Source organism: Anas acuta, chromosome 2, assembly GCF_963932015.1.
Source record: "Anas acuta chromosome 2, bAnaAcu1.1, whole genome shotgun sequence".
Classification (NCBI taxonomy): domain Eukaryota; kingdom Metazoa; phylum Chordata; class Aves; order Anseriformes; family Anatidae; genus Anas; species Anas acuta.
The window spans coordinates 103,390,152-103,414,444 of record NC_088980.1 but is presented as its reverse complement, the minus strand read 5'-3'; the positions used below and the strand labels follow the sequence as shown (position 1 = coordinate 103,414,444).

General features: G+C 40.3%; 1 protein-coding gene across 1 annotated transcript in view; it reads left to right on the top strand.

The window, feature by feature from the left end:
- The window catches only part of LDLRAD4 (low density lipoprotein receptor class A domain containing 4), a 282,164-nt gene that overhangs the window by 132,913 nt on the left and 124,958 nt on the right, over positions 1-24,293 (top strand). The window contains exon 4 of the mRNA XM_068671423.1: positions 6,133-6,273. Coding sequence (XP_068527524.1) covers positions 6,133-6,273 — 141 coding nt within the window. The remainder of the gene's footprint in view (positions 1-6,132; positions 6,274-24,293) is intronic.

Below are 24,293 nucleotides of genomic sequence, written 5' to 3'. Positions count from 1 at the left end.
TGTGGTTTATATTACTTTAATCTCTGGTAAAGTGTGCACCTCCCACCCTCCCCAATTTACTTTTGCCTCTTATTACCATTCCAGCAGGTGATTATGCCCTTTAAACATGTTTTCTTTCAGGTTGTTATGTGTTGAAATCGTAAGAGAAGTATGAAGAAATGTGATGACATATTTAAAATGACGTTCTTATTTAAGAAATTGAAAATTAGGCCTTTATTCTAGAAATCCAGATTGACCTGGAGGCAGGGATTTTCACCTTCGATTTATGTTACTCCGACAGGGTATTTGATCACCCTCTGCTGGCTGTGCTGGCAGGGTTGCTACCAATTCACTGGATTGTCGGAGAGCGCCTTTACACGCTGGTCTAGTCCCAGACATCATTTAGGATTTGATTTTATTTGTTTGAACTGTGTTGCTGCAGTTTAGTGGTAACAATTTTAGATCACTGGCTGTACATATACTTTTTTTTTATTATTATTATTTGAATGGACGGAATAGAATTATGCCCCTGAGTCAGATAATCATCTCAGGCCTGTTAAATAAAGAGCTGTGACATGCATCATAACAGTGGCCTAAAACACCATATTTTTTCAATATGACACTTTGTAGCTTTTTTTTTTTTTTTTTTTTTTTTGGCCTGTGGTTGGACTTACATTACAAAAGCAAACAGCACTTAGCTATAATTAAAAATGCCCTACAGTGAGTGGGATGACAAAACAATAGGAATGCTGCTCATATGTATGAAGTCAAGTGTAAATGAAGTCGAAAAGAATTAAGTTGAACGCAAGGATAAAATTATCTTGTTGGATAGGCACAGAAAGTGTAAAACACATACACTGCGCAGCAGATCCTGCATTTCACAATAAAAAAGTGATCAGAGGATTTTTTTTGGTATCATGAGGCAAATTTCATCTGTCACTGTTTCAGCTGAAGCATCGCCTTCAATTAATGTTTTTAAATGCATATATTCGTATATTAATGGGTTTTCGTATGTAGAGAGTTTATAGACAGAAGCTATACAAACCTTGAACATGTGAGCAGCAATGTGCTTGTTTATACTAGATGCATACAGTTTACAAAAATAGGAAACGTACATAAGAGTGTTCTTCGTATTCATTTTTTCCAAGGGAGCCTAGTTCTACCTTGAATTATGTTTATTAAAACTTTATTTTGAAGAATCAGTACATTGGCAAGATGCACTTTAAAATTATGCTGCAGACACAATTATAAATGCAGTAAGCCATAATTATGAGGAGGGCTGTGTTTTTCAGCTTCCAGTAGCTGTCATCTGCTTCAGGTTTAGCTGTAGTCAGAGCCTTGCTGACCAACCGACTGATGTTTCAGTAATTGCCACTTGAAAATGAAGAGGAAAACTGCCTAGCTTTGAAATGTTATTTATGAAAGAGTGATCATGCTGGCTTGTTTTCAGAGCTGGAGCTCTTCCCCCTCCTCTTGTCTAGACAAGCCAAGTACACGACTTTGTATTGATAAGAGGTCTCTGGTGTCTCATTAGGCACATCAGTCTAGTCTGGACTGGTCTGGATTTCCCTGACAGCGTTTGGAGGTCATTTCTGGTATTTTGGGACAGAGCTCTGCAGGTTTATTTACTAACATCCACTTTGACAATACTCTTAGTATTTGCTTTCTACTATCTGCATCACGCTGACTTTGACCTACCTTGATTTAGAAGAAAGGGTTCATTCCGGTTTTAGGAAAAGCACACATTGTTTGAACACATTTACTATGCAAACTACTTTAAGGCATTGAATTTGAGTTTACAAGTCACAAATACCTAATGTTAGCTATGTTCCCTGTTTGTAAGTGTCTGTATTTTTCCCTGAATAATATGTTTAATTCATTTATTCCATTTCTATAGTGCTTTTTCCTTTGTGTATTTCTTTCAGACTTTAGAAGAACACAATTACACAGGTTAAGGTTTCTAGTGCTGAGTCCTCCATTAGGTATTAAGTTTTGCTAGGTGGCATATGAAGTCTACGTTGCCATTAACATCGGTATTGGTGTCAACAGTCCTTTTCCTAATTCAATTTAAAGGAATCATAACTGTACAGAGAAGTCTGTACATTCTTTCAGATGCTTACAAAGGTTTCGTTGGATGGTTTTAGACTTAGAAATTGGACAGTGCTGTCTTGTGTTGTCCTATGTGTAATGTCAACTAACTGCCATGGTGAGAGAGAACATGGGAGAGGGAGTGCTCCTTACAACTGCTTCTGGGCTTCAGCAGGGTCTCATGTACCTATTTTGGCTTTTCCCATTTCTAAGATGTTCCATCACAGTCTTCTTGTCTGGCTTCTTTGGGAATGGAGCTTTTCTCTTGACTAAGCTTCTACAGACAGGCACACTGGGCTCCTCCGGAGATATTTATATTTTGTATTTTTCAAGACTAAACAGCAACCCCTGGGGTCTCGGTTCCACTTTCGGGAAAACTCCACTCTTCAGAGCCTCCATGCAACACAGACATTGTCAAAAACTGTCACTCTCTCGGGTTTAGCTGCTTTTTGTTCTCAGAGGAGATTGGTTTTGAAGCTGGGAGTTGTAACCATTGAGTTGCTTTTGAATTAGGTGTGTGTTGTGGGTTGGTCCTGCTAAGCGCTGCACAGCCCCCCCAGTCCCTGTCCCATTCTGCTGCAAGAAAAGGGGGAGACCAGGAAGAGTAAAATTTAAAAAAAAAAAAAAAAATTGTAAGTGAAGGAAAGAGGGAAAAAGAGAAAGTTTTGAGGCTGGGGAAGCACTGCTCAGCAATAGCCAAAATGCTGGTGTGTTATCAACTCTGTTTTGATCACAGATACAAAAAACAGCACCGCAGGGGCTGCTGTGAAGAAAGTTAAGTCCATCCCAGTCAGGCCCAGTACAGCACGATAGCACGGCTTTCTTGGCAGATAGATTTGGAGTGAGATAACAATGCGAGGTCATTTGGAGATTGAGCATTTTACAATCAACTGAGAATTCCTTTGGCATAGGGAGCAACTATCCAGTCGCTGCAGGGGACAAGAGGTCTGATGAGTCTTTTTTTCTTTTTTTCTTCACCTTGGTAATGGCAATGTTCATGTGTCTGAGGGAAGGAGCATCTAGCTGTAAAATTTTGCAAGAAAAATAGATGTTCAGTCTGTTTTTGAATCCAGTTTTCAGTGCAGTCTGTGATCTGGGACAGAAAAAAAAAAAGCTCGAATCACAAATTCTTTCCTCTGGTTGGTCTTCTTATAGTAATGTTAGTTAAAACACTGCATTTTAAGACTTTAATAGAGCTACTAAAAATTTACTGCTTCATTTGGTCTTTTGTCTGAACACCGTGTAATCTGGTGGCAACTAGAAACCCAAAGTTCTTAGCTTTAATTGCTTCTGAGTTGACATCTTACATTATAAAATGCTTGAGCATTTTATATCAGTCATGGGGGAAATGTGGAAAGCTTTACATTAGGACTCGACGTGAAGACATGGGAAAGAATTAAAAAATTGTGGCCAAAGTAACATGCCACGTGTTCTAGCTTCAAGCAATATGGTGCTTGATATTTCTCTGTCAAGTAGAAGCAGCGTGTTCTTTACTGCTGTAATTTTCAGAACATCGCAGGATTTTATGCTAACTTTATAAAGTTTTACTCTGTCGTTTGAGATATTTAAAATATCTGCAAAATTTGAACCTTTTCAAGCCAACTTTTCTTATCTTCTAAAGCAGCTTTATGCTTTTCTTGTTCCAGTTTCTTACTTTCTGAACTTGCCAAAAAAATTAGTGCTGTGTGCTCTAATTATCAGATTGAGACCGATCTTTTTAGTCTTCTTTGCAAAAGTAACTGTTAATAAACTTCATAGTTCCTTGGGTTTCAAAGGCTTGCTCTCCTCGGTCAAGCCCTTAAATGGCTCTTCAGTTCTTAGTTACTGCAGAAGAGGAGAAGGTGACAGGGAAAATATTTTGCTTGTACAATATTTGATTGTGCAATTTATTCTGAATAGTTTGTAAATCTTGAAGAGTTATTAGGCAAATACTTTAATGATTTTTAAGTGCAGTTTGACCAAGTGTGATGGAAAGGTACATTTTAAATGCACGGGAAATGCTTGTTTTTCTTATGTAGCATTTTATGGCTTTTATTTATATTCTTAAGTAGCATTTTATCTGTTGTACATCTTGATGCATATATTTTACCACAGAAGCTCCTTGTGGGTGTGTGTACCAAGATATCATGAATACTTGTGATGAAAAGTTTTCCGAGTGAAGTCTGCAAATCACTCTTACCTAAAAGGCAAATACACTACAAAAAATATTCCATTCCCGTTTCCAATTTATTTTCCTCCCCTTCACAATTACTGTGCTTATGTTGCATGTCAAATACATGTGGGTACAAGTCATGCCTCAATAACCATTCTATTTTTTTTTTAGCATGATAGCTCCTGTTGTCTCAGTTCAGAGCAAGTCCAGTCCTTGTGCTGTTAAGATTAATGGGAAATCTCTTGCTGATACTATTGAAGATGAACAAATGCTATCTCTTTGCTGGGAAGTATAAGCGATCACCTCTCTTAGAAACAGCCAACCCAAACTGCAGCCCTAGGGAAGCCCAAGTTTCAGAGAATGGCACTACTTTAAATAAAATACTTGTATTTCTTGGTTTTAGTTCCAGCTACTTTGCCATTGCTTCTGAATGAGAATCGCCAGAATTTTTCAGTATGCTGGAAGTGTAATCATTAAATTATAATTTGTCTAGATAGAATATGTCTCCTGTTCTGTGTGTAGTGTATTTATCTTTGGAACAAGCCGAGTGAAAAAGCTTTTTATAATAGTGTTTATATTTCTGGGAATATGTCTTGATTATATTTCAAATGCTTACTATTAAGCTTTGTTTCTAGAGGTGACATTTAAATGATCAGTTTAGCTGAAGGGCAATGGAATTTTAATTATTGACCAAGCAGATACTCCTGGTATATAATGCCATATTTAAATACTGAGATATTACCATTTCAGATAGAGGACAAGTAAGTCAGACTGAAACTATGACTGACTGGGCTCTGAAAATTAAAGAAAAACATCCTAGATGACTAGGCACCAGGCTGTAATTCCTATAAAGAGCTACCACCGGTTAGCACTTACTGAATCTTTATCAGTGAACAGAAGGCCAAGGGTGGAGGTTGTCCACCAAGGTCATACAGAAGTGGGTACCTCTCCTGTTGGTGTAAAATTTGAGTGGGACCCGATGTAAGGAGTCTTTCCTTCACGTTGTTTTTTGAAGAGATGGAGATAAGTCCAGTGTGGTATCTTACACAGGATTAGTTAATTATTTTTGCACAAAAGGAGGAAGGGAGAGAAGTTAGAAGGAGCCCAAGTTAACCATGTTTTTGTTTAAATACCTGGTCTCAGAGGAGTTTTTCCTCATGCCTGAACCACATTGAGCGGAAATTATTAATTTCTTTCTAATAAACAAAATGTAGAATGTACTGCATGCCTGTGTATAGCATCCAGACACTGTATAGAGGTTTTAGAAGTTTACTGACTTTGTAAAGCAAACTGGCGTGTGGGAGTTCAATGTGCAGACATTGAGTGCGTGATTGTAATTAGTTGGGAGACTGGCAGATTGGCTTTGGGAAGGTAGTTAAGGAATAATTGTCTGTGTCTGGACAGGATTGTTGCTTGTTACAAACTACACTACTGCCTTACAGCTGGTGCTGTTCTATATTGCACAAGATTTATTTATTTATTTTTGTAAAATGTGGGATAATGATTATATTTATTCATAGTGCTGTCTTGCCCCAAATATGCAAGGTGCTACACAAACATATCTGAAAATACAGTCTTTGTCCTAAGTGAACTAATTGTGATCAACATGAACTAGAAAAAGTATTGCTTGTTTTTTAAGAAGTTGAGTTTTCCCAAAAGGGAAATCTGGTTTATTAGTAGATTGATTCTAGTGATCTGAAGTCTATCACACATCATCAGATATAATTTATGCTTGCAGTGCTTACAAATACTACGTTATTTACTTGGGTGATGAAGTGTGAAAGACCTATCCACCATGATGGCATCTACTTAAAAATATCAGTTGCTTTTAATATCAGTTATTCTAGCTAGTGAAGAAGGTAAGCACTGATTTCCTCACCAATTTTTGATTTGCTTTCCTTTTTGCCTTTCAGAGTGCAAATTCACCTGCGCCAGTGGTAAATGCTTGTATCTTGGTTCATTGATTTGTAACCAACAGAATGACTGTGGGGATAACAGTGATGAAGAGAACTGTCTGCTTGTAACAGAGCATCCACCTCCAGGCATCTTTAGCTGTGAGTACTTGCTCTTCGTGTGGATCAGTGAACGTATGTACGTGGAATATGTCTGTTACCTCAGAAGTCAGCGTGTTCAGGAACTTGGTCTGCTGTTTGATGTCGGGGGGGATGAGACAGAGGAAGTAAACGCTGTTTTTCTCTGAACCAGCAGTGCTATATAATACGCTTTCTTCAGGTTTCTAAATCTGGAAAGTTGTAGTCATGTGGAGGGAAGTGGAGGAGTTTGTGCTGCAGGTACGAGGTTGCAATTGTATGGATTGTGTGCGGCTTCTGAAAAAGAAAGCATAATATTGGAAGTGATTAAAAATGTTTCCCAAGTTTCTAAAAAATGTTCCGTGCTTTGTGTGTGCATAGTCTTCATATAGTATTGAGACTATATGTTGTAATCTTTCTAGTCATCATTTCTGTGAACTGAATATATTGTATTAGTGTTGATATCAGCACCATTTGGAAGGTCAGTGAGCTTTTGTGGATATATATTTAAAATAGCTTTAGTTATTATTCTTTTGGTGTATAAATATCTCAGAGTGATAGAGTTTATCACCAGAATTCCTCTCTTAGTACGTTACCCTCTGTGATGGACACTGAAATCAAGTTTTGATTTTGTTTTTGCATCTTCTGCAACTATTTTTAAAGCACAGTTCAGCTTTCTGGATGGAGGATAACTTTTCCAGTAATGTGTCTGGTCTACAAGTACAATAGAAGTGCTGTTACTGTGATGATTTCCTGTCATACATCAGGGTACTGTGTTACGTCAACATTTACTTTTAAAAAGATTAAAATTCTGCTTTTGGAGACGCTTTACTTAATGCAAGGATAGCAGAAACAAGCATTGCATTTATTAGAAAGAAGACAATTTGTCACATGCTCCCTAACCCATTTCCTTCCAGCTAGGGTTGACAATTGCTTGCCACAGATCAATAGGTCCATGCTATGGTCAGTGTCTAATGGAGAAACTTGTGTATGGAATGAGGTATCTGGCACTGCTTTCCAATGGCATGGTGCTGCCAATAACGACAGCTCTCGAAAATCTGTTTGAGTTCTAGCTGTGACTGGGTTATGAATATCTGTGTAAATTATGTTGTTATTAATAATAGAGATTACAAGCAGTATGTATCTGTAGTTTTTGTATTAAATATATGCAATATTAAATGTGATCACTAGAGTGAATTCATAATAGAAGCTTGTTAGGTGTTGGATATATTCCCTTCTTTCTCTTCCCTCTAACCTCCAACTTAACATATTTTTGCACTTTTGCTGTGATTTCAAACATTTTGAAATAGTATTGACCTACATATATGTATATATTATTTCATTGTATTTTGCTTTTGGTTTGGTTTTTGGAATGGAAGTCTTGCTGAAGCCCCAGGACTGGCTGTAGACTTGGATGACAGGTCCAGATAGAAATGTCGTGTGTATTTCTCCATGAACTTAGTCTGGCCTTGGCTGTTGACTTGTTAAAAAAATATATGCCTTATAATTTGTGGATGCTAAGCTGTAAGCATATCTTTAAAGTACAAAAAGAGGGATTTTCTGACTGAGATACTGTGCAGCTCCTTCATTAAGAAAGCAAGTCAGCACAACTGTTGGGCCAAAAGGAGCTCCGAAAACCGCTGTAGTAGCAGATGGAGTGAAGGACTGAGCATTGCTTTGGTAACAAGCAGCAGCTGGGGCACTTATTTTGGAAATCTTGGGACAAGCTTGTTCCAGGGTGATATTACAGGCAAGAGAACGTAATTGCATTGCGTGTGAACATTTATTTCCTTATTTGTTGGTGGTAATATAGACAGCACTGTAAGTCCAGACCCCAAAGTCTCTGCAGCCTCATGCAGTGCTTGTGGTGACTGTTGATGACTGTGTGGATGCATTGTAGATGGCTGGGGGATGATGGGGACACCCTGTGAGTTCCTTCTTGGAGTCCAAGTGGTCAATTTGAGCTCCTAAAGCCTCATTGATTGATTCATTTTTCAGCAAACCTCTATGCCAGTGGTAATCGGGCTGTAGTTGCAGCAGAAGTAGCACTGTGTCCTGGCCTTCTCCTCAAAGGCCTTTAGAGTCTACAAATCATTTCTTGTTAGATCCAGGGTTGGTAAACTTCCCAGTCTTCCCTCAAATTGCCTCTCTCCCCTGAGGCAGTTGAACAGCTCACTGATGTGAAGAAAGGCAAGCGGGAAAGGGAGTGGTGCAGGTAATCTGGCTGGTGGTCCCCCCTGTCTCAGGGAAGATGAAGTTCATCTACAACAAACCTGACAAAATTTGTCTCTAAGAAGCCTTTGGCGGTAGGTTTCCTACTTCTTCCACAGGAGCTAAGGTTGGTGTTGTTTCCTTCTCATGCCGGCCTTTTGCACATGTGAGGATGGTTCCCCTCTGGTAGATTAAATAATAATAATAATAATAATACCAAGTTCTTTCACTTAAATTGTTTCCTTAAATCTGTTAATTTGTTCATTTTATCCAACTCCTTCTAAAATATGATGTCCAGAACTGTAGTCCTGCTATTTAAGACCTCCCCAACGCTGAGAGAAGCAGAATAATTACATAGACAGTCTTGTTAAGTTCTTCAAGAACTGTGTTTGCTGGTTTGGAACAACATGGCAAATTAGTAGGTTGTAGAGGAAATACTTGATTTATCATCAGGAGGATTCTGAAGTGTTTAACTTTTTGCTTACCTTGTGGCAGAATGAGCATTTCATTATTTGTTGCAGTTTTGGATATCAATAACGAATGTACTTTTTCTTTGCAATAGGGACTGTGCAACAAGTGCTGGTGAAGGAAGAGACTTCTGTTCTAAACCAAATTTAAAAAAAGTAAAACAGTGGTCCTAACGGTGAACCAAAGATAAAAGAATAAAGTTAAGTGGAAAAATAATACAATTATAAACAGTATTTAAAAGAAATGAGGATTAGTGATATTTATTATGTTGAGCGTATCAGAATGTATGTTCTAGAAATGTCCTAGCTGATGAGGCTGCCTTCCAACATAGAAATACATACATTGATTGGCTTCTAATTAGTGGCAAGAAGGTAACACAGCACTGTAAAAAGAAAACAAAACCAATAAAGAGGAAATCTAAAGCAAGAATTTCTAGGCTGGTTAGTGTTACATATCAGCTCTGTTCTTTCATCTTCTTGATTGTGTGCAGTTCTTGAATGGGCAGGGAACTGATGAAGGAGCAATGTCTAAGCGTATGCTGGTCCACATCTGGGCAGGATTGCTGTCTGGTTTTTGCTGGAACTGCTGTGATCTTTACATCAAGCAGGTCAGCCCTAATGTGGTATTCTTTCCCATGTGCAGTTTTTTCAATGAATCTCTTTCTCCCACTGTATTCAAAACTTCTATTCTTCTGTAGAGACAATATTAATCTCGTTTCACAATAATATATATACTGCCCCCAAACAATGTCTAAATAATTTTTCATACGGAAGCCCTGCTTCAGTTTATTTAAGCCGTATGTGCCATGTTAGTGGTAGCCTATATTTCCAGGCTACTGAAGCATTTCTCATTTGTGTTCTTGCCAGCAGCCAAATCCAGAATGTCTCATTGTAGCTCATTGTTTTGTTTAGTGAAGTTGCATGAGCAGTGGTATAGAAAGACATTTTTTGTGGGTGACCTGCTCCCAGGATCTTGTGATTATAGCAGATGCTATTGCATTGTGTTAGGGTAGTTTAAATCTCATCCACTGAGTGTTCCTCCTTGCTGTTCTTACTCTGGCTGTGTTGTGAAGGCTGTTAGTTCAGTCTTTCTAAATGTTGTTGCTGAACTCAATAAGATGTCTCACGTATACAAAATGTGTATTTCTGCAGCCCTTTTTTTTTTTTTTTATTAGTTTTCCTCTGCTGACTTGTAGGTAGAGCTTCCTTACGCCGCTATATGGGCAGTTTAGTTCTGTATAGCACAGAGGGCAGCTGGGAGAAATCAGCACCAGCAAAAGATGTATTAGGTAATGTGGGTTAGAAACTGATTGCAGACAACACAAGTTGCCATCCAGGAAGTGTCAGTTGCTCAAAATACGTGCTAAGACATCGAAGCTGAATGTGTCAAGGTAACAGGTTAGGTACTGAGTGTTAAAATATACCCTCCCCTTTCCTCAGTGGGGACACCCAAAGAGAACTCTGTATTTCACTATGGGTCGCTTCTTCCCAAGGAGCTCATGGCAACTTCTGGTAGGTCCACTTATTGTTTGTATTTTCCTCAGCTATTAATACTTACTGAGATAATACAGACGGCTATTCTTTTAACACTACTTTGAGGTTGAGGCTGTGTTAACTGCATGAAGCTGTGATTGGAAAAATGCAATTAAGAGTAGAATTTTAAACATTACAGACTTGGCCTTGTGGGCAGCTTGCTGCTGCATGTGACCTGCAAAATTTGGACTCTGAGGAATTGAAACAATGTGCCTGTTTCTAGCAGGACACAGTTCATTTGTTAGAGCATTTCCCTTTGTTTCGCAACAAATGATCAGCCTGCCTTGTCCTGCTAGAAGTAAATTAGATTTTGAAATGGAAAGTGTAGTCTGTTGTCTGTTTGCAGGCTGCAGTATTGAAGTCGCATCTAATTGAGTAGCATTGCGATTTTTAGAGATGGTGGAGATTTTAGGGCTTTGTTTGGTGGAAAACAGTGCAGGTCATCCTTGCTGTGATCTGTGTGTGTTCATGGGCATGTTAAATGTAAGTATTGACATGTATGAAAATTTGAAGAACGATAAAAAAAAAAAGGAAACTAAATCCATCTTGTCGTGAAAATGACGTCTACATCAAATGTCAAGTTGTCAGCATTGATGGAGTTGATGTGGTGTGGCTGTTTTGGCATCGCAGGGTTTGCTGTAGGAGTTCATTTTCCTCTGCGAGGTAAAAGAGAAAGCGCACCACAAATATCTGGCTCTCCCTCTCACCACCCCCACCTACTTCTGTCAGCTCTCAGCTTTGTAGGGATCTGCAGGGGGCTGGAGAATGATTCTGTTTTAAAAACAAAAAGCTCAATCAAAGGAAAATATTTTGTTTAAAGAGACCTTTGGCATCCCCCTCTGACTGTGACACTGAATTTGCGCAGATAAAAACAACCGCTTAGATTTACATTTTGATTGTGCTTCTGCTTTCATGTGTGCTGGGCTGTCCCACTTCAGGTGAAATTTATCCATTTCTTTAAATATTTAGCAGTCTAGCATTGATGTTAATGAAAGTCTGGCACTGCTATTTTGAGAATTGCAACAATGATAGTAATTTTCAGTGTCAGATTACTGCTTCTCAGAGGAAAAGGGAGATGGGAGGAGGGAAGAGAGAAAAAAAAATTGTTTCGGTTCTAATAGAGTTTGTCATCAGCCTGGCTGTGCCAGACAGATGGATCATGAATACTGTCTAGACGCTCTCTGCCTGAGTGGAGCTGTGGTCTCTAAGGACAAGCAACGAGACGCCGGCTTAAGTGACTGGGGAAAGTCAGGACGCGCTCTCCTCTAATCAGATGGCAATCAATGCCGGCCGGCCTCCGCAGGCTGGGGAAAAGGCCCGCTGCTGCTGATAGCGGGTCGATACTGATTTCAGCTGCAGCTCGTCTATTACCAGCCTTTAGGGAGGAAAGGAGAGGCACGGTGTTATGGCACTATTGATTTCAGCTTTATGTGCCCGGGGATTGAGAGAGCTGTAGCTCAGGTGTAGAGCCCCCGGTAGGGGCGTTGGATGGGGAGAGCCGCCAGTGGGCCGTGAGGCCTGCGCGCGGCGCGGCTCCGTCAGCTCTGTTCATCGGTGGGTTCAGTCGCTGCACGTACCTGGGAACACGCTGCTTGCCGCCTCTTGGTGTGGCCCACTGGCTCAGATGGCTTCATCCCTTCTCCCTACCTGTGGCTCCTCATGGCCTGTGCGTTAAGGCGAGGTTTCATGAGGTTACATGCGCTTTGGGAAGGAGGAGCACGGAGGACGGTGCGCCATTTAGTGATCTCTGGCACTGGTGCTTTTCTTTGTCTCTAAACACAAAATGTGATAAGGCAATAAAAAAATCATATGTACCTCAAGTGATGAGCATTTCTTAACTAGTGCAATACAACAACAAAAATACCAAGTTAATACATATGGTAACTTACCTGAAAAGCGAGAGGCTTTCTGGGTTTTGTGTTACAGAATAAGCTATAGCTTCCTTGGTTTTACTTCTGCATATATAACTAAACTCTAGATGGACATTTATTTTATTTTTTACTTAGAAAGCCCAGTTTGTTTTCAGCCTGTAATGTAGCCTTCGTTCTTGAAGTGCTCTGAACAGGTCCTGTGCTTTGTTTTGAAATCATTTCATCTTTGCGTATTTTTGAAGCACATCATGGAAAGTTGGCAATTAGTATGAGCCTGGACATTTGAAAAGAGGGAAGCATTAAGGTCAATTCTGTGTTTTTCTTACTCTAGTATTTTGTCTGTACATTTAAAAATACTGTATTTGCTAGTATTTAATGTAAGCGATGAAGTAGACTGCTGGTCCCATGAATTCTGTAATAAAACTTAAGTGGAATTCAGTAACGCTAGAGTTTACCCATTTTTCTTCTGGAGCATTACACTATTAGCAACTCAGACAAGCCAGACACACGTATGTGGCCAATAATAACTATGAAATATGCCAGTACGTCAGGTATTTGCATCTGCTTACAAACAGGGCTAAACCAGCTAAACATTAATCATATTTCTACAGCTAATGAGAAAAGAAATAAAATCTCAGTGCCCTGCAGATGAGAGTGTGGGGATTCCAAGAGCTCTGAAATATGATATTATTCATTTGTGAAGTGTGTAAGTTGTATCGCCATTAATCAAAAAGATGTAGAAACAAAATTTGCTAGAACTGTGTGTGTGTGTTCTTCATATGCATTTCATTCATCCCTTATTCAATTCCCATGAGCTTTTAGAAAACTTCATCTAGTATTAAACATTACATTTTAATCAGATTATATCTTTTATTCCTGTTTCCCTTTTCTATTACTGATTTCTTATATATGTAAAAGAGAATTTTACATTCCTGAAGTATACAGTGTTTTAAAATCTTGGTTCAAAGGCTGATTTTCATGCATCGGAGAGAGTGTCTAAATTTCAGGCTGGAAATCTCAGAGAAATAATGCCATGCATCACTTATGATGTGACTTTCTAACTTACAAGTGTGCTTGGCCCTGCAAGAGACAGGAGCTCCTTGCAGACCAGTATGAGGCAGGGAAACGGACTCTTGCATACTTGCAAAGCATCGTTTTCAAGTTGTTTTCTCCACCAGAAGTTCTTAGTAGCAAAAATAGTCCACAAATGCAGGCCTAGATGTACAGAAACCACCATACAGTGTCATTGCATATGCACAATTCTTCTGCTGGAGAGAGGAAGAGAATAAACTGCGAGACAGTTATTTATTGTCAGATGTTATTGCCATGTACAACTAATAGGTGCTTGCACATGGATGAGAAATCACATAGAATGGGACTGAGCAACTTTTGTTGATTTTATTTTCCATCCATGTCAGTAAGTATTGCTCATTGCTCCTTTTCCTTCCTGTGCACTTTCATTTGTAGGGGTCACTCTGTTCAGTGCCCTGGGAGCTACTTGGCTAAATCTCTGAGTTTTAGATGTAGTTCTAAAATCTTCCTGCATGAATTTTAAAGACATCATTCTCCATTTCATTCGTTCAGATCTGTTATCACTGGTAAATACTCACTAGGAAGACTGCGTTTGTGTTGTTTGCGCTTGGCTGGTACAAATGCCTACAGGAGCAGTCACAAATTATTTCTTCTATATAGCACTGGAATCTGTTCAAGTGTTTAGCTAGTATAAAGATTACTCACATATTCATAGGTCTTAAAGTGTTTCAAAAAACATGCTTAGAGGTAACTTTTTTTTTAAAAAAAAAAAAAAGTCCGCCCTCCCAATAAACAGACACATTCAAACTGAACAAGTTTCCTTCTCTAGGAATACTAGACTGTGATCTTTGATTGCTTTTCATTCTGCACATGTATATCTGACCCTTTATCTTCAGATGTAGTCACCATCTTCGTCTCCCTGATGAAATGAGCCACCTTGATTTTTCTTAAGCAGGCTCATTTTCTCCTTCTGTTTTGAAGCAACTATTTGAAGTGGAGATGATTTAGGAGTTTGATTGTGCATTCTGGTGTAAATACACACTGCAAATTTTATGTCTGAAGTTTCTGTGTGGCTTAAAATACAACATGTTGATGCTCAAAGAAATCCATGCTTTTCAGTGAACTCCGTGGACTGCCCTGTGTGTGAAATGATGTGTTTCTCTATCACAACAGTGTTTAACTGAAGCATGTTGCTTTGGCCATTAGTGTGCAACTATTTTTCTTGGACTGGAAAGTCTGAGAAAGCCTATTACTCTGCAGTTTTGCAAGCATTCAAGACTGGCGCAAGCCTGTGTTGCCCCTTGTGGTTACTCCCTCGCTTGTCCCTGTGCAAATGTTTGGGCAGCCACAGAGGAATTGGGTTGGAGCCCTGATCTGGTTCTGATTAACTCTGAGAAACTTCCACTTGGTTTCAGCCAATGTCATGTCTTTGATTCTGTTCTCAGCTCAGCTGTGCAAGTGCCTGTGCCAGCACAAGGCAGAGGGCAGTACAAGTGGCCACGGGTGGGAGTGCTGCATTCAGTGGTGTTACATCCTCGACTGGTTTAGGGTTTCCATTGAAACTGCAGGGTTAGTCTTTGCATTGCTTTTTTAAGCATATTGCATATGCTTAAAGACCTTCCCCTGAATACAGGAGAGTTTGGGAATTAAGAGCGAATTGTTGCTTTTCCTCTTCTCCCTCATTCTGAAAATCTCAGTTCAAGATACTCTCATTTGTCACATTTTGTTCCAGAGAACTGAAAGAGAAGAGCAAAGAACCAGAATTTAGAACAGGGGGTCTCTCATGAGCATTCATGGATTTGTGTTTGTTTAGAATGAGCCTATGCTAGCAGAACGTAATATAGCATTTATTTTCAACAGTAAAGTCCGGTTTGGCTTAAGACAAGGTGCTTTATTGGAATAATGTTAGCTAGTTAAATGAATTCATAGGAACAGCTGTCCTGGGTCAGATCAAAGGCTCAGCTAGCCCAATATTGAATCTGGCAATGACCAATAGCAGATGTGAAGTGAAAGAGTGTAAGTAAATCAGACACACAGTTATGCTTTTCCCAGTAAACCTGCATCCTTGGAGGAATGCTGTACTGCTCCTCAGGAGGAGCACAACATTTCTGCCCTTCGGAGAGAATTCGGTATTTAGGAAGGGGAGGTAAAGAGAAAATGTCTCTGTTTTACAAATACAAGAACACAAGGAGATCCATCAACCCCCTGCAAGCCAGTAAATGCGAGGGCATGTTGGTTTCTTCTGTTCAGCATATGCTTTTCATGTTAAGGCATTTTGAATATAGGACACGAGCTTGAAAGTGATGAATTCACTACAACTTAAAAGATGATTTGCCTGGGTCTTGGTTACTTTGTGAGGGACCGATACCCTAAATTTCTGTAAACATACTGTTTTTTTTGTTTGTTTGTTTTTGTTTTGTTTTGTTTTTCTGAACAATGTTTTTTGTTGTTGTTTTGGTTCAGGATTTGTGGACTGCAACAGCTTTGTTTAAGAGTGAACCAAGTTCATTTTGTAACGAAAGCCGGCTTAAATTTGGCCTGGATGCTTGAAAAGCCAAATGCACACACACACAACCTACTGCATGTACAAACCACAGTTGTCACCCCTGACTGTGTAGCACACAGGTATCAGGAACCGTGGGAGTATGTGTGTGTACGTTACAGCAGACATGCCCTCATTTTTGGTTTATTCACATGGATATCTTATGTAAGAAGGGAATACAGGGTAGTTTGCATTAAGAAAAATACCAGTAGCAACATGGAAACATCTACACCTCCTTGGCTCCGTGAAAATAATATGGATTCTCTCTCTTTGTTTAAAAATACCCATGCTTTTAATCACAGGGTTTGGATTAAAATCGAGGCGAAAATATGTTTTTGTGTTCTGTTTAGCCCATAAATGAGAAAGTTGACCAACTAAGCCACTGTAAGGAGCTAAAGCAAAACAGGTCAGGAGAGAAAGTTAAGTTACTTTCTGTCGGTGACGGATGATTTTTTCTAACTTATAACACGGTCTGTGTGGATAGAGAGAGATGTATGTAGCACAGCATTAGTGCAACCCTACAGATAAGATCACAGCTTAACTTATCTTGCCAGCAGTATCGCTATGCCAGTGGCTTCCTCTTCCCTTCCTCTCGGATTTCTCCCCCTTCTTTTCTTGTGTTTCAGTATTGCTGTGTAATAGGTTCACAGAAGTAAGACATTAAGAACCTGGTGGGTATGGAGATAATAATGACGCACGATGTGAATACTGAGTCTGGCACCTAGTAGCACCTTGATAGAAATAGAAAGCTGTGATCACAGTATTAAAATATGCTAACAAGCTGAAGGAGCTAATGGGCTGATTTTTTACAGTGCAGATGTTCATCCGGCACTTGTGCTGAATGCAATAACAAATGTGTGGGGGCTGCTGGCGATATTATTGTGTTCTTGGCAGCACAGTTCTCCAAAACAATCTTTCCTTTCTTCTGTATTTTACCAAGATTTAGAATGTTCTTTTTTTTTTGCGGTCTAAGATAAAGAATGTGTGTGTAAACAAATTAGTGTGACTAAGGCTGGTTGGGCTAGGGTTGTGTTTATTCAAATACAGGGTCCTGCAAGAACGTGTGCGTTATCATCTGTTCTAGTGGGAACTGGCTTCTCAGTTCTTGGGTAGTTCGTGTTCTACATCTCCTGAGTTTCAGGTAGTTCTGTGTTAGTTCTTAAACGTAGCTCATTTGGCCAGGAGAAATGTCATGCTTCTTCACATTCTCTTCTTCGGTGTGCAATGCTTTGCAGCTAATGCCAAGAATAACACTGTGGACTTGCAGAACCTTTCAGCTGTTTCAATAGGAAATGATTCTGACGTCTTTCCAGTTGACTCAGATATTCCTGAAGAAGGGACTGTTCCTACTGGTCAGAGATTTGCTAGCTGGAATCATTATGTTGCAAACTTACTCTTTTTTGTTGCTGTTGTTCTCAACAAAGGTATACTGGCTTGTTTGTTTTAATGACTGGGATGAAAGGTGTATGTGGCTGTTGTTTGTATGAAGCTGTGGCTCTCGTGAATACCTGTCACTTTTGATGGGTCATTGCAATGTAGAAGATCAGTCAACTGGCCATGAGTATTGGTGCTCCCCATGCTCCTCCAGCAAATGCTTTGCCATAAACCACAGGTTTCAAACTGTTGTACCCTTTTTAGAGGCCTATTATATAACGCATGGGAAAAAATAAATTCCCTTGTTATGAGAACTGAAGGAAGGACTTTTGAGCAAGTTTGCTGATGACACCAAACTTGGAGGAGTTGTGGACTCGAATGAGGGTGGAAAGGCCTTGCAGAGGGATCTGGATAGGTTGGAGAGCTGGGCGATCGCCAACCGCATGAAGTTCAATAAGAGCAAGTGCCGGGTCCTGCACCTGGGACGGGGAAACCCTGGCTGCACGTACAGACTGGGCGATGAGACGCTGGAGAGCAGCCTAGAAGAGAGGGATCTGGGGGTTGTGGTTGACAACAAGTTGAATATGAGCCGGCAGTGTGCCCTGGCAGCCAGGAGGGCCAACCGTGTCCTGGGGTGCATCAAGCACGGCATCGCTAGTAGGTCGAGGGAGGTGATTGTCCCGCTCTACTCTGCGCTGGTGCGGCCTCACCTCGAGTACTGTGTGCAGTTCTGGGCACCACAGTATAAAAAGGACATGAAACTGTTGGAGAGTGTCCAGAGGAGGGCTACGAAGATGGTGAAAGGCCTGGAGGGGAAGACGTACGAGGAACGGCTGAGGGCACTGGGCCTGTTCAGCCTGGAGAAGAGGAGGCTGAGGGGAGACCTCATCGCAGTCTACAACTTCCTCGTAAGGGGGTGTCGAGAGGCAGGAGACCTTTTCTCCATTAACACCAGCGACAGGACCTGCGGGAACGGGGTTAAGCTGAGGCAGGGGAAGTTTAGGCTTGGCATCAGGAGGGGGTTCTTCACAGAGAGGGTGGTTGCACACTGGAACAGGCTCCCCAGGGAAGTGGTCACTGCACCGAGCCTGTCTGAATTTAAGAAGAGATTGGACTGTGCACTTAGTCACATGGTCTGAACTTTTGGGTAGACCTGTGCGGTGTCAAGAGTTGGACTTGATGATCCTTAAGGGTCCCTTCCAACTCAGGATATTCTATGATTCTATAAATGATACAAAGAATGGAAGAATTGGTGATTGGTGTGTAGGTCTTGCCAACAAATCCAGGTTTTCTGGGCACCTCTAAAGCAGACTTCCTGTGCAGTCCTGAAGAAACCTGTATTCTTTTTCTTCCTTCACGCTTTATTTATAAAATAGAGATGATTATATTCATCTACTTTGCAGAATTAATAAAAGACAACACAAATTTTATATGGTTGAAGAAACGTGCAAAGAGATGCTAAGCTGTAATAACATCAGAAAAACAGGTATTATACTGGAAGAAATAGTCATAAGCTGACAGTGAGAATTAAATAAATAAATATATATATATATATATATTAAAACAGGATGTGCTTTATGTTGTTTGTTAACTTTAGCACATACTGTCCAGTATTAATAGGCTTATCTTTAAATTTTCAGTTACATGTCAACATCTAAGAGTGAGGAAATGGATATGCTAAGTAGACTCCAAGTAGGTACCTAAATCCATTTGCATTAAAATGTGATTAGGGGCAGAAGAATAGCAGTTTCATCAGTCAACCATAATTCTAAAATTGGGGCAGCGTATCTTAAAAAATGGTGAATGTAATGATATTTGGTTGTGTGGTCTAAGTTAGTGAAGTCTGAAGAGGAATATCAGAAAGATTTAATCAAACGAGGTCAGCAGTCAACAGAATGATGGATGAAATTCCATCTCGATTAATGCAAAGTAATTCATACTGGAGGGCAAAGTATGTGCTATTAATACAGTTTATTGGATCCTAATTAATTGTGCAATTTAAGGAAAAGGACCAAAGTATCACTATGGAGGGCTGAATAAAGACCTCTCTACAGAACATAGTTGTGGTCAGATAAAATAGCTTGAATCAATAAAAGTAGGATGTGAAATGTTACGATGTAGTTACATAAATCAACACTTCACCTTTATCTGGAATGTCATGTTTAATTATTGTTGCAGCACAGAGGCATGCCGCAGATGTAGAAAACGTCGGAAAACAGCAGAAAGAAGTTGTAAACAAACTTTGATATGAATAGAAACCAAAAAGGTTGGAATTGTTTACTTTTGAGTGCAGATAAATAGTGGGGAAATAAAAAAGTACACAGTACTACGAGTGATGAACAGAAGGCGGGTCAGGAACTTAGGTTGTGTCATAAGATTAAAAGATCACTCAGCGCAATTCAAAGCTGATAAAATATTTTTTTTTTCATATCTCCTGAGACTGTAGGCGTCATTACCGTGTAGTGTTGTGGATGCAGGAATTTAACAATATTTAAAGAGAGGAAGACTCTGAACACTGAGTCCGGTTGTGTATCAGCTAGCCAGAGAGTAGTGTTTAGGAAATGTCTAATAGGGCTGAGGTTTCAGGCTTTTAACTGGTTTCTGACTGTAAGACAGACTGAGAACTTGAGAAGCAGACGTTTCCTCCATCTCATCCAGGAGGACAGTGTGTGGGCTCCCACGGGAAATATGAACCTGAAGTCCCCAGTAAGTTGCTTTGAACCGTGACTGTGTGCAGCTACGATCCGAGTCCTGCTGTGCAGTTTCCCTAACTCAAACGAAATTTCTTCCATCGCATTCAAGCTTTCTTTCATTTCATGCAAGCAGAAATCTGGGCTGCTCTTTCATAGAAGGAGGATAACTGGCTAGGCTGGCACACCAAGTTGCTTAACAGTGAAAACTGTGGGATCTCTGCCAGCCCGTGCTGGATTATCTATTGCAAGCCAGCCACTGCCCCGGGAGGGGTGGCCAGCAGCCCGACGGATCCCCGGCGCAGGAGAGTAGGCTGACGGGAACCGTGTACTAGGAATTGAGAGGAAGCCAGCTTAAGCAAGCAAAGCTTAGACTGAACCGTGTTGCAATACGGACTGGTATGTGATTCTTTGAAGCTTCCGACAGCCCTTCTGGCCATGAAGCTCCCGTAGTTAATAAACCAGACCCGCAGAAGTGCCTGCTCTTTAGACATAATGTACTGAACTCCACGCATTAATGTTTGACGCTAGTGGCCGAGATGTGTGGAGCCTCTCATCTTGCAGCAGGTGACAGCGATTTCTCTGCTTATTGCAACACAAGCTGTCCATTAATTAGGACTTCGGGAGAGAAATGTGTGTAGGCTGTGAACATGCAGAGTGATGCAGAGAGGTGGGAAACAGATGTGTGGCCATATATGCACCAGCCAGCTATTACTCAGATACCATCCGTGTGCTAATTAGCTGCTGGAATGTTGAACAACATTGGTGCTCGTGTGATTAATTGAACGCAGCCCTGCGCTGGGTTTTCACACTTGTCTTAATCTCTACACGGTGCCATAACTAACACGCTTCAATTAATATTGTTTTGAAAGTGAGGTCCCTGTAACTTCCCTGTTACAAAAGATTCATTTCTTGGTGCAGATTACTGTAACTGTAGGGCCGTCAGCATTTTGGACCCTTGAAGGAACGATATTGGGTTAATGCTGCAGATGAAGCCTGACTCATCCATTTTGCATCCCGTCATGCTAATGAACCCAGTCGGTGCCGTGTCAACTCTAAGCATTGCACCCTCACTCTCTGATACTTGCCTTCAGTGAAGAGCAGCCGATTTCTGAATTGCCATAGCTGGGTTCAAATACATGGTAATATTACCTGTATGGTGAATGCCTCCTTAGCAAAACTGTTGCAATTTATCCAGACTCCATGTTTTACTATTTTATGTCTCAGAATATAAATATAAATACAAATAATAGTGTTTCCAACTGCCTAACATCCAAAAATAAATGCTCACAGACATATAACATATTCTAGAACAGTCGTTTTTCTTGTGTGAAGTCCAGATCCATGGCACGTTTCAGCCCCTGCCCTTTTGTTGTAGGAACGTGCAGTAAAAGCACAAGTAGTGCTGCCAGACTGGGGACATAAGTTACCTCCTACCACATCCTGCGCTGTATTCCAGGTAAAAGAAACTTCTGTTGATCAGAAAGAGGGACTCCAATGGTGCTGCCAGAACGTAAAAGCAGAGATGATTTTTCTCTGATCCCGTTTCTGGTTTTGTCAAATGTTTCTTATGCTTTCCTGAAACAACTTCCTCCTTTATGCATATCAAAGAGCTTGTGAATTAGAAGAGCGCTTTTAATCTTCCAGGTAACTGGGGAAATACTCCTTCTTTCCCTCCTTCTTCTCCCCCTCCTTATCTTCCCTCCCCACAGAACACTAAAACATTGTTTTTCCTCCACAGTTGAAAGGTGTGTCTCACAGAATACAGATGAGAGATTTGGCTAGCAAAAAATAAAGCAAAACAAGAGGCATGTCTTTCAAGTACAAATGGGGCTTTAGAGATCTCTGTTGGAAAGCCTGATTCCTACACGAGCACAACTGTTTCTACATATTGCCTGGAACACTTCAGTTGGCCACACTTTCTATTACGGATTCTAAAAAGACATCATTTGTCAAGTTAATAACTGTGTACAAAAATGTTTATGCATAATAAAGATAGATTTCAGAGATCTTTGAATGGCACCCACAGACATTAAATTCTGCAGTACTTTGCAATATACTGAGCCTGATTAGATGATGATAATAATTAGGGTTTCTCCCCCCTCCCCCGGCCCCCCCCGCCCCTATTCTGCAGGGCTAAGTGAACCTAACTGCTTGCTGAACCATATAAATCAGATTCTTTTATTTATTTATTTATTTGTTTATTTATTTATTTATTTATTTTAAATTCTGGTCTCTGGTGAGGAGGTCAAAGTGTTATTTCAGTTTCAAGACCTCACTTGCAGAGCGTGTTTCATGACAATGATGGTCTTTGACTCAAAAAGAGCAATAACAGGCTTTACAGTATTTTCCACCCAGATGCCTATTGCTACTGCTTATTGTAGGAAAAAAAAGAAATATATATATTTTAGACATATAGAAAGTGAAATACAGACTTGCGTAGGCTCTTCATATAAATTCCTTAATAATGCCATGTATAAGCCACATTCAGAAGGTATGCTTGTCCCTATTTTCAATGGCAGTTAAGTCGCTTAAGTAGGACCCAGACGTGCAAATATCTTTCTATATGTGACTACAGTAGCTATTTAAGCTAAGGATTTAAGTAGACTGAATGTAATTATCCTCATTGCAAGACTAATACACCAGAGAGAAATGCCATAGGATTTTGTAATAGCGACGAGTGGTCAAGACATTACCTTTATGCTTTGCTAGTTTTACCAGCTGTGTCTCATTCCATTATTCATACATACATACATAGACACACACCTCTCTTTGAATTAATGATAGCTGTCAACTAGTGGGCAAAAAACCACACAGCTCCAGAGGTGACTTTCCAAAGAAAAGCTGATTTCAGAGTGGAGCCACCGATTGCCAGAAATCTGCAGATGTGCTACGGAGCTTTCTGAGGTTTAAATATTTAGCTATGTTCATCAGGTGAGTCTGAAAAAGAAATGCAGTTGTCAGGGTTTTCTTAGCTATCTGTTTATCTCTTAAAAAAAAAAAAAAAAGAAAAAAAGAAAAAAGGAACATATGTGTTCTGCCTTGTATTGTATTGTGTGTTGAAAATTAGGATTTTTAAATGTTACTCGTAAATGGACAGGTATAGGTAGGTGATGATACAACTTAACTTGGATCCCTTGGATCCCTAGACTCTAGGAATAGACTGTTTCAACTGTTTTTGTTAAAAACAAGCAGCCCCCACTCCCAAAAAATCCCCACAAATTTATATTCCACGTGGCATATTTCATCAGTTTCTGCCACAAATGTACAGAAACGTGCTCTGCCTCTGCAGTAAAGCACAATATTCTGAGGCAGAGCTTGCTGACCATAAAGACTGAGACTTTTAATTGAAATGAGAGCAGCTATAAATATACAAGTCTTTGAAGACTTTAGCATGGTGTTGGCTTCTTTTCCTTCATTGGTAGAGAGCTAGGATAGAAGGTGGACTTCTAAATGTATTTGGATATAAATAGTAAAGCATTTAACTCTTTCAGTTGTGTGATATTTCTTTTCCGTGTGATTGAATCACTCAACCTCCTGAAGGGATCAGCCCTGATCTCCGAATCGAACCGCTGGCCTATGAATCATGTCAAATTTCATTTAAGTTTTTAAATGGAAATGGGAACATCTTGACGTAGCAGCCTCCATTTGATTCCTTCACAGGCTATTTGCTGGGCCTGCTGGCCCTTGGCAGCCACACTGTATTGAAGGTAGGCATCGATAAATCACGTTGGATTTAATGGAAACGAAGCCCTCAACTTGCACTGCAGTTTTACACAATATTCCCACTGTTTATAGGAGTACTAGTATATTTTAATAGAGCTTCTCATTTGTTACATTACATATTCGTAATGTACAGGGCCTGGAGGAGATCCATTTGGCTGACCTCAAAAGCCTTGAGACCTCAACATAATGCTGCATTGGAGTATTAAGCCAGTAACAATCCGTAGAAAATCCAGCTGGGCTTGTAGGTGTGTCCATGAAGGATGGAGAAACACAGAAGGGCCAACGCCGGTTCGAGAGGGAACAGATCGGGTTAGATTTGGTGGCGAGACTGGAAGATGGATAACTTGTGGGAGGCAGAGCAAGGCTGCTTGACCAGTCAGTCGGTGGGAAGAAAGCAGGAGGTGTGGCAGATGGTGGGAAGAAAAGGTTGCTGCCTTTCCCAAAGCCATCACCCCGCCTTGTGTGCCTAACACCATCTGAAACTCTCGGTGTGCACCCATGTTCCCATCCTGGTGATGGTCTTGAAGCTTGTTTGTTATAGCTGCCTAGGATTTTGGGTTCTTGCTGTTTCTGAAGGAATCGTGTACGTAAAACCGAA